Source organism: Arctopsyche grandis, chromosome 4 (assembly GCF_051622035.1).
Source record: "Arctopsyche grandis isolate Sample6627 chromosome 4, ASM5162203v2, whole genome shotgun sequence".
In the NCBI taxonomy this organism is placed as follows: Eukaryota; Metazoa; Arthropoda; class Insecta; order Trichoptera; family Hydropsychidae; genus Arctopsyche; species Arctopsyche grandis.
The window spans coordinates 8,544,296-8,555,218 of record NC_135358.1 but is presented as its reverse complement, the minus strand read 5'-3'; the positions used below and the strand labels follow the sequence as shown (position 1 = coordinate 8,555,218).

The window sequence follows — 10,923 nt, the reverse complement described above, 5'->3', positions numbered from 1 at the left end:
CAGACGTAGCTCTTCGCGAATCTCAACCGCGTATGAAGATTGAGATGCTTGTTTGTAAGCGCCGCCTTAATTTTTACAAATGCTGTTCTAGCCATCTCGATGCGGATTCTTAGATCTTCATCTGGGTCCATCTCTTCATTCAGCCAAGTACCCAGGTATTTGAATCTTTTTACTCTTTCTATCACCTCTCCATCCAAGGTTAGATTCCCGGTGTCTGTTTGCATTCTATCTACTATCATATGTTAAGTATGAACAGACCTTAATCCGCCACTGTGTATGCATTCATATTGTAAGTACTCGACAATACGACGTAAGCAATATTGCGCCGTATCGCCATGGCCTGTAATGTATAAGTAAGCCGATTTTGCCTTGCACTCGGCCAAATTGCTGTAAACGTGACGTGTGGGTAGATATGAATAGAAATGTAATAAAATGACATATTTGAAACGGAGTCGTGCAATGCTGTTAAGTATGAACAGACCTATAGAGATTTTAGTGACTTTGTGACCAGCTACCGGCGAAAACACGTATGGAAGTAGCATAGCATCTCGCATTAGCGTTGGCAACATTGGTAAGTCGCGCCGGCGGGTTCAGTGGAAGTGGAAGTGGGAGTGGGGGTGGGAGTGCGGCTGACGACTGTCGGACCATTCGGATAGTCGTAGCTTGCCATTCGCCATTCGCCACTCGCTGTCTACCATTCACTAATCACCATTCACCATTCCCCATTGTCCATTCATTCGGCGTCCACAACTCGACGAGATACCCCTGAAGCGTCCGTCCCGCTTCGTCAGCATCCAACCCGCTTAGAACGACGAGCAGTGAGCAACGAGCAACGAGCATGGCCGACGATCGTCTCTACGAGGTTTTGGGGCTGCGCCGCGATGCCACCGACGCTGATATCAAACGAGTGAGACCCCTCGCCCCCCCAACTCCCCTCCCCCACCTCACCCCCGCCTCCACCTGCACTTCCATTCAAACCCTCCATTCACTACCCGCTTCCCCCCCCACCCCCCTCCATCTATTGTCTGTCAAATTCGACCTGTACTAATCTAGTGCCATTTTGTTTCAATTGCTTCGCCACTATCATAACGGGACTAGCTGTCATTGATCGCTAGTCGAGATAGCTTTTCGCGATTCGCCATTCGACATTTCGCTGTCATTTCAACCATCTGACTCTTTGGATATACGCCCCTTCTACTGTCAATATGGAATCGCATTTCGTCATATAATACCCGATTTCTTACATAATTCCTTTGTATTACATTATGTTTATGCCGTGGTTACAATTTCAATCTATCGAATGAAGGAAAATTAAAAAAAAAAAAAAAAAAAAAACGTATTCGAAATATACCAGGGCTGTGGAGTCTGATCAAAATTTACCGACTGACTATTAATTTATTTTACGATTTTAGTAAGATCGGCTTTTCTTGCCAACGTATAAAATTATTAGTAATGAAAATGAAAATAAAAGCAATTTTCAAAATATATATTTTTTTTTTATATTATTAAATATTTATATTTAACCCAATTTATTGAATTATTGGTAATGAAATGAAATAGGTATAAATAAAAAGTAATTCCATTCAAAGCGTATGTGTATGAATTTCGTACACAAAAATATCATTTAAATCAATAAATATGAGACGAAGAAAACGATTGATTTTGGTCAAAACACATGAAAATGCGTGCAATTTTATTTAAAGTGTAAATTAAATTAATAATTTTTATAAAGAAAATATTAAATTACAATTTATTAGTGGACTTATAAGTTGACGTCGAAAATAAGTAAAAGTCGGTTGGTTTTTTACTGTTTGAAATTCTCCAACTCCACAGTCCTGGAATCTACATAGATCGCTTAAATTTGGATATAAATTTTAACTTTTTATTGATTCAAAATGAATTGGCAAGTGTATTTGAATGTTCTGCGAATCAGAGATAAAAATATCTATGAGTACATAGCGTTTAATTTTAATCGCCTTAAAAAATTTAAAGCATATTTGTATTTGATATTAAAGTTACTTCTGTTAAATATTAATTTTTCTTTTTTTTTTTCTAGAATTACAGGAAGCTCGCCAAGGAGTTCCACCCTGACAAAAATCCCGAGTCGGGTGATAAATTCAAAGAAATTACTTACGCTTATGAGATACTGTCGGATCCAGAAAAGAGAGAATTCTACAATATGCATGGTGTAAAAGGAATGCAAGAAGGCGGTTATGATGAAAATTTTATGTCTGGAAACTTGTTTTCGCATATATTCGGCGGCGGCAGTATCTTCGGCATGGGTGGAATGCGAGGTCCGGGCATGAGGCAACGACAACGTGGAGAAGACACTATTCATCCACTGCAAGTTTCTTTAGAAGATATGTACAATGGCAAAACTTCTAAGTTAGAACTGAGCAAAAATGTGATTTGCAAAACGTGCAAAGGCATCGGGGGGAAAGCTAAGGCTATTGTAGTCTGTAAAGATTGTAAAGGTCACGGCATCAGAATCACTTATAAGATGTTAGGTCCAGGTATGACACAGCAAATACAGAGTCGGTGCTCTGAATGTCACGGACAAGGGTCTACTTTCAACGAAAAGGATCGTTGTTGGACTTGCAAGGGAAAGAAAGTCATTAACGAGACGAAAATTATTGAAGTGCATATTGATAAGGGAATGAAAGACTCGCATAAGTATTGCTTCGCAGGCGAAGGTGATCAGCAGCCCGACATGCAGCCGGGTGATGTCATCATTGTGCTGCAGCAGAAAAGTCATAGCCAATTTCGACGCAGGGGAGACGATTTGTTCATGGTTCACACTGTCGGTTTAACAGAAGCCCTCTGTGGATTTAGTTACATCATGAAACATCTCGATGGACGTGACCTGCTCATAAAGAACGAGCCGGGCAATGTAATCAAACCTGGAGACATTAAAGGTATTAAGGGCGAAGGGATGCCGCACTTCAAAAATCCTTTTGAAAAAGGAAATCTATACATAGAATTCGCGATTACTTTCCCCGACAACAATTTTCAATCTGAGGAAACTTTGCAATGCTTAGAGAAACTCTTCCCGCCTCGTCCGCCCTTCGTGATGCCCATCGGAGATAACGTCGAAGAGGTGGATCTAAGTGAATATTCCGACGACAGAAGGGAAGAAGCGTACAACAATTATGACGATGAGCTGCACGGTCACGGCGGACCCGGTCTTCAATGCAATCAGCAGTAAAATAGACCGTCCAAATTATAACGTCAACGCAGAATTTGATTTTAGGTATTGATATCGCGCACTCATTCAAAATTAAATGAAAATTATATCAATTTCCAAAGTGGTAACACATTAAATTGTAATTAAAATTATTATTTCATAAATACCTCTTGATATTTCATCACTTATAAAAATAAATACTTGAATCAGAAGTTTGTTCATTCATTTCCTACACCATTTTATTTTATGATTAGAAATGTAATTAATTTTACCTCAGTATCCTTCCATTACAATATACTGACCGCTATTGCAAATCTGCAGTTTTTTCCTCTTTGTACCTCACTTTTATGGAGTGGACATTAAAAATGACAAGAATTTTGACAATTGTATTCATCAAAAATAAAATACGATTATGAATAATAGTGTAATATTAAATAAAAAACAATTATAACGCTCTTATAGTTTGTTCAAAAATATGAATAATTAACTATGATTGTTATTTTGTTAATATCTAAAATACATTTAAGTCAATCTTTAGGCACATTTTCAAATCAGTGTCTTGTTATTATTTCCTTAATTTTAGTTCACCAATTATCGTACGATTAAAATTCTGACATTACCTTATTGTTTTTTCAAATTCCACTAGTTATTTGATATTTGATCAAAACAAACCAATTCTTATAATTCACTTTTCCTCTTGTAGTATTTTCGTGGCACATGCAAAATTTTACGCTGACAAACGATCAATACAAAAACAAAGCTTTGAAAAGGTGCCCATTCCAAACATTATGTAATGGATTTCTTTGATTCAATTCAAGAACGAACTCTCGACTGCGATAACAAAACACATACAGCACTTCAAAAAAATAATTTACTTCCAATTAAACAAACTGGTGATTTTAAACAATAATTTCACTATTAAATATTTTGCAACTTAAACCAAATTATAAAAAATAATATATACGATAACATAAATATTATAATTTGCATTGGATGCAAACGATTGCATTCAAACGTAACATTTGATCGTATCTTCTAATTTTGAAAAAAGAAACATATCTAATGTATATGATAACTAAAATCTATCAATATTTACAGGTTTCTAATTGTGAGTTTTTTTTTAAGCAGATACAAATTCCATACGACTACATTCAATCGTAGAAGTCGGGTAATTGGTGACCACCGGTACCGAAAAGCGAATTAAAATTAGTAAAGACCTCTTGCATCACATTTTCCTATTGAGATATTAGTTGCTACACGTTCATTCGGGATACTCAGTAATAATATATTTTGTAATTCAAAAATTTGTCATCTTGAAAACATAATAATCTTCAAAATAGTTTTAAATTATCCATTATAAAATAATTTAAAGATTAATTTTCAAATATTATAAACTTAATAAATTAGAAATACATATATATATATATATATATATATATAAACCATTAAAGAAAATATGATACGAAAAAAAGGCATCGATTAATTTATTGTCCGACTACATTGTTGGACAGATGACTACCCATCCGTCGTTCATAACTCAAACCAAATGATTACATTAGATAAATAATAATGGATCGACCGGATATCCGCTCGACCGCCGTATTGCTGAATTCGATTAAGTGAACCTTTAATAGATACATACATAGTATATAAATTATGTTGTGTCTTGTGTGAGTATATACAAAAAGCCTTACAACTACTTCAGAAACATACGATAGCATTTCAATATCACTAAATGTTTTGTATCTATTGTAAGCACATAATTACAGTTTATCTGACGAGACAGGTTACGCAGAGTTTCGAAGGACCGATGCAATCGTCATGGCAGAACACCCCACATTTTTTACACACTATCATTGCACGCAGGTTGCAGACGCAAGCCGAATCACTCGGCAGAGTCTCCTTGTGAGTGCTCGGGTAGACACTCGCGTCGGGGCACCGAGTCGGATCCATCGTGGCAAGAAAGTGCGAATCGTCGGCGTAGCACGTCGGCCGTCTGGACACCGCCTGGGTGGCCGGACTCGGACTGTGGGATTGTGAAGGCGCATCCTCCATATTTTGAGATTCTGTAGCACTTGACGGACGGCTTTGAGTTCTATTGCTTCCAATACACATCTGAATCTAAAATAATTACAATCAATTAATAATTTAAACGAACACTTCACACTTACAAAACATGCAATTACAAATCACCATATTGGGATTGTTTGAAGGCGGGGCACTCGAAGCTCTCGGAGCCACTCCCGAAGTTCTTTGGACGAGGATGTATTGCCCCATTCCACTCGGACGTGTTTCCATCATCTGGAACGTACAAAAACCAATATTTAGCTAGGTTCAACTCGAAAGTTGAAATACGTTTGCAATCATTGAAGTATAATGTATAGAATAGTCATTCCTAACAAAAGTATCGCTTAAAAGCGAGCCATCGAAGAGAGAGACGGAAAGTCAGAAGAGAGACAAAAGAGTGAGGAAAAAAAATTCGTGGAAGTGATCGTCCCTTGACGTTCAGGGACGCACGGGCACATACAGATGTTCGGACTTTGTCGAACTAATACTACCACACAATTTCACTAGTAGAGCCTATTTCAAAAAGATCCTACTGCTACAGAGTTTAACAATCAACTGAGCAAAACAGCCGAAATCTCCGTTTGCACGGAGTTTTTGTAGCAACATTTTTGGAAGCAAAGAGCGCTTCTACCCATTCTACTTCAATGTTTGCAATATATAATGCATTACCTCCGGATGGGGAAGTACAGCCATGTTGACGGGAATCCCTTGGTTGAAGACATGTCTAACCATGACTTGATTCGGTTGATGTTTGATTGTAGGCACGGTCGCTAACGGAGGTGGAGTGAAACGTCTAGGAGTCGGTTTTGTAGATATGGCACCTCTTATCGAATTGTTGAGCATTGAAGGTGGTGGTTTGAGTTGACATCTCAACTGATCACGATTGGGACTGTTTTGGATGACGGCCTGACAGATTTGATAGCTTCTTTCTAAATTCACAGCACCAGGAGGTGGTCTATTGTTCGTGCTGCGGTTTCTGAAATATATTTAAATCGATATTACAACGTCATCGGACGAAATGAACATTATTAAAAGCAAAGTAAATTTTATATACCTGCTGTTTGCAGATTCCTTTGAGACAGATTTTGATTTTGATTTAGTTACGGTTATAGTTTTTGTATTTGAGACAGGTGGCTGAGACGTGATGTTACTGGAGGTTACTAAGGTATTTTTAGATATATCACAAGTGTTTATTTCTATTGAGGGAAGACTATTTACAATTGGAGTAGTGTTAAGGACTTCGGGGACTTGGGATGGGATTTCATTGCCCATAATATTATCACTGTTTATCACATTTTTAGAAAAGTTCTTTCCTGGGATAATATTTACATCAATTTCGTGCTTCAAATCGGCTTGTAATACTAGCGGTTCGGAAAACACTGAATTGTCAGAGTTTGCACTAATTTTCATTGTCTCCGTTATGAGTTTTTCATTCCAATGACTGTCTAAACTATGCGGATTCCATTGCTGGTCACACAATGAAACTTGCTCCAACTTTACTTGAAATTCTTCCGGTACCGATGCAACCTGAAAAAAAAAAATATAACGTTATTTAAGATTATTTCATATTTAAAATAAAAAATCCAAAATATCTATACACATACTGAAGGATTTACATTATGAGGATTTGATATAATCGTCATCGGAATTGATTCTGTTTGAGAAACTTCATTTGAAATCCTAGGATCACCTTCAAGTATATCTTCAACGTCAGATTTTTTGATACCTTAAAAAGAAGAAGATTATATATTATGAAAATTGTTTTGTATTTATGTTGAAACTAGTGTGATTAATTAGAATGATACGTCTGTTGAGCAGTATTATGTACATTATTACAAATAAAGTAAATGAATCATTTGTGTTTTTTTCTAAACCATTTTACCCTGAATAAAAGAACATAAAAATATACCTGTAGGTACATTAAAGTTGAATAAAGATGTGTTTACGTCTTCCGTTTGGGATGTAATATTGTTGTTTACAGTATGAATTTCAGCGACATCTAAAAATATAGACAACGTTATTAAAAAAAGAAAACATCAAAAAAATAACCACATATGAAATATAATAAATTACTTTTTGAGATGGCTCCAGATTCTAATACGAAAGATTCTGCATCATGGAAACGGTCTTCAGTATCGAGTGTATCTTTATCATCGAGAATTTCATTCGTTTCCATAGATTGATGAGGACAGTCTTCTTCGACATCGTTGGAGTAATCGGTAATGTCTGTAAAATTATTCTCACTATTTTGCGGCATATGGGAGTTGGACTGCATTTGCATGACTCCATTGAATAAACTATCATCGACCAAATCGGCGGTTTGTTGTTCCTCGTCGGTTCTGGAGGAATTGTCCAAAATTTGCGCACGGCAAGCGTCGACATCTTCCCCGCAAAATTGAGACGCACAATCTTCACTCTGATCGCTCTTAGCCGACGTGTAAATTTCAGTGCCGATAATTTCATCTAAAGTTTGCTTCGACGGATTTTCAACATTGGAGAAGAGTTGATTCGTATACGATTCGTCGTTGGAATCACTCGAGCATTCAACTTTGGGTTTGTAATCGTCTCTTTTACTACCATCGGATAATTCATTCTTATCGTCGAAATTGTACTGTTCTAGATGACCGTCAAACGAGACGCACAATGAATTGCGATCATACATATCATCGCATTTGAGATCTTCCTTGTAATATTTATCAGTTTGACTGTCGTCTAATTTAGTCTGCGACGACGATGGAAAGTCTACGATGTCATTGTGTTCTTCGTCGTACTTGACTTTTTTGTTATTGAAAGCGGTCGGCAAATTGGTTACAGATCTCTTTTCGGCAGATTCGTGCGAAGCGGCATCGGTAGAATCGTCAGTAGGATTTTGATGGGGGTCAACGTGAGTAGTGGATCTGGGATCGGTGTCGGGTATAAGGAGAGGATCGACCGCATATGGATCTTCGTGTTTGTGATCGTGGCAGTAAGGAGTAGGAGGTGCAGCGGCAGAGTCTACGTAATGCGAGCAGTCTGGAGCTCGTTCGGCACCCGTACTAGCGGTTGCCGAGATACTTTGCTGGGTACGACTACCGCGGTGACGATGAGCTCTCGTCGCTGAACGAGTTACAGCACCACCGGCACGTTCTCTTTCCCTCTCCCGTTCGCATTGTCTCTCCCGTCTTTGCTCGCGTTCCCGTTCCCGTTCACGCTCCCTTTCTCGGTCTCGCTCCCGGTCTCTGTCCCGATCACGATCCCGGTCCCGCTCCCTTTCCCTACGCGCTCGCCTTAATTTGGGCCGTTCTGGGTGATAATACAATACGCTAGGTTGTCGCTTTTCTCGCTTTTCGCCCCACACCGGTTCGAAATGTTTAAGCTTCCATGGATCTAGACGGCTCTTGTCCCGCTCGGCTTCGGTGCGTAGCTTTTGCTGGTTTTCGGGTGTGAACTCGCCTTCGGAGAGTCCGTCCTGCCAGTCGAGGCAAGCTCTGGCGAAGAACTCGTTGCTGAGGGTGGACGCGGGTAGTCTGGCTCCGGGAGCCGGTCGGTCTACGGCCGGGAGGAGTTGGGCTAGTTTGTGTTGGTAGAGACTCGGCAATAGGGCAAAGGTGTGTTTGTTGAGGAGGGCTCGCAAGTTGGCGTTGACCAGGATGGAGTCGGGCGTCTCCAGGTCTATGCGACCCTCCCTGGTCTGGCGCAACTGAGCGGCGGCTGAGAGTCTCCGGCCGGCCCTGGCGCGGCCCCTGGCTCGAGGGGGGATCATGAACCCGGGGATGGACGCGAGGACTTCGCGCATGGTGGGCGCTCGCGGCTCCACCACCGGCTTCACGATCAGCCGAGACAGGCCGCGCCTCCGCCCCAACTCGCCGCCGCTCTCGTCCGAAGCGGGGGCGCCTCCGCCCCCCGGCGCGCCCCCATCCCCGCCGCCCTCCTCCATGCCTCAGCCCATAGCCATCCGGGCGAGCGGCGGTGGCGGTTTGGGGGTGTTCCTGTTACTGTCACTGTCACTGTCACTGTCACCGTCACCGTCTCCGTCTTCGTCCGTCACTCGCAGATGAGGTTGTCGATACGCATTCGCATCAGCATCAGCATCGGCATCGGCCACCAACGACTCGAAAGACGACAAAAGTCCCAGCTGTAATCGCATTCACATTCGCATTCGCAGTGGCAGTCGCGATCGCAGACAAACGAACACGACTGGAGCTGTCGCCCCCTCTGTTCTCCCGCCCCCGCCCCCTACCTCTTCGTCTCCCTCCTCTTGACTCGACTCGACTCGGCCCGCCGCGTAAAAGCTACTCTGCAATCCGATTCCTGAACAATTGTCTTTCAGGTAATTGGATTATTAGTCACATTGCGATTGGCCAAAAGACAATTTTTGCCATGAAAATCGCGAATATGGAATATTTGGCACTCGAGTTCTCGTTAGTATTGTTACGTACGCCGCGGATTAAGTGAATAGAATCCCAGAGACTGTGTGACCGTTCAAGGCCTTCTTAATTGGCACCCGAATCATATGAGTCGGGTGTGTCTTGACCTCCGCCGAACCCAGGTTACGTCAACAATGATATCAGAGAAATTGGCAATGTCTGAAAGAAAACGATCGACCTACAGATATAATCAGAAAAATTCTTTTCAATCGAGGTCACCTCGTGAGATCGAGACCGGTGCCTCTCGGTGATAGGCAGAAGCTTCACGACCGAGCTATGCAGCTGACTTTTAAATTTGCCTTAAATCGATTTTTTTTACTGTCCATAGATGTCTCTATTGTATATTATGTCTGAAAAATTGTTAGTACTATTGCGTAGGGATGGGTTCAGGATCCAAATGAAAGGCCAAAGTTGCTTGACAGCATTTATTCAACGATTCAAGAGGCCCACATGGAATTATGGAGGATGAACGAATGAGACGACTGGCATGTTAATGCACGTGTTTATTATATGACAGCTGAAGACAGAGTGAGTAGCGGCTCTCCGAACCCAGCCGGGTTGGTCCCCACTCGCAGGAAGGCAACCGAACTCGACCATGTCGTATAAGCGAGCCGCCACATCACTCCCCCCCCAGCATCAGCGATACCAAAATTACAAAGAAACAAATTTTACAAAAGAAAAAAATTATTAAGTGGGGAGAAAAAAAAATGTTGACGTGGGTCATCCGCTGTATAGGTGTACCGCCCTGAATGGTCGGTACATTCGAGGGCGGTGACGTCGCGAGCAGGACGGTGGGTGGTCCGATGGTCGCGCCGATGCGATGCTGCGGCGGCGCCGCTATTCCGAGGCTGATGTCGGTTGGTGGGGCGGCGGGGGCGGCAGGGGCGGCAGGGGCATCGATGTGGTTGATGATACTCCGAGCTGGACCGTGAGTCGTTGTGGCTCGTGGAGGTGTTGTAGCGCTACCGCCCGTCTCGGCGTGACGACGCTCGTGGGGACGGACGGGGCCTTGATGATGATGATGATGATGGTGCTGAGGTGGTGTATGTCTTGTGGTGCTGGATGACCGTTCTATGTGTAGTGGATCGCGCATGACTCCACATCCAGCTGTCAAGATCGTCGTCTCATTCGCTCCCCCATTTTTTTAAAGCACCTGTCGTCAACGTTGTGGCTGGACTCCAGTCGATAGGTAGGTAGGTAGGTAGCCGTGTCTGCTCGTTTATTGTCACCCGCGGGCCGCGACGCGTGTTGATGGCGATGGGGGCG

General features: G+C 41.8%; 2 protein-coding genes across 2 annotated transcripts; one reads left to right on the top strand and one right to left on the bottom strand.

Moving 5' to 3' along the window:
* The first annotated feature begins 527 nt into the window (after positions 1-527).
* On the top strand, positions 528-4,119 carry LOC143911272 (dnaJ homolog subfamily A member 2-like). Its single transcript, XM_077430108.1, has 2 exons — positions 528-907; positions 2,057-4,119. Exons 1-2 carry the CDS (start codon positions 839-841, stop codon positions 3,203-3,205), a joined length of 1,218 nt encoding a protein of 405 aa, XP_077286234.1. The 5' UTR covers positions 528-838; the 3' UTR covers positions 3,206-4,119.
* A 535-nt stretch (positions 4,120-4,654) lies between these two features.
* Asx (transcriptional regulator additional sex combs) lies at positions 4,655-9,429 on the bottom strand. The gene is made up of 7 exons (XM_077430107.1): positions 7,325-9,429; positions 7,161-7,250; positions 6,856-6,977; positions 6,306-6,778; positions 5,921-6,227; positions 5,378-5,485; positions 4,655-5,305 (listed from the first exon to the last, which is right to left on the bottom strand). Exons 1-7 carry the CDS (start codon positions 9,165-9,167, stop codon positions 4,955-4,957), a joined length of 3,294 nt encoding a protein of 1,097 aa, XP_077286233.1. The 5' UTR covers positions 9,168-9,429; the 3' UTR covers positions 4,655-4,954.
* Between the last annotated feature and the right edge of the window lie 1,494 nt (positions 9,430-10,923).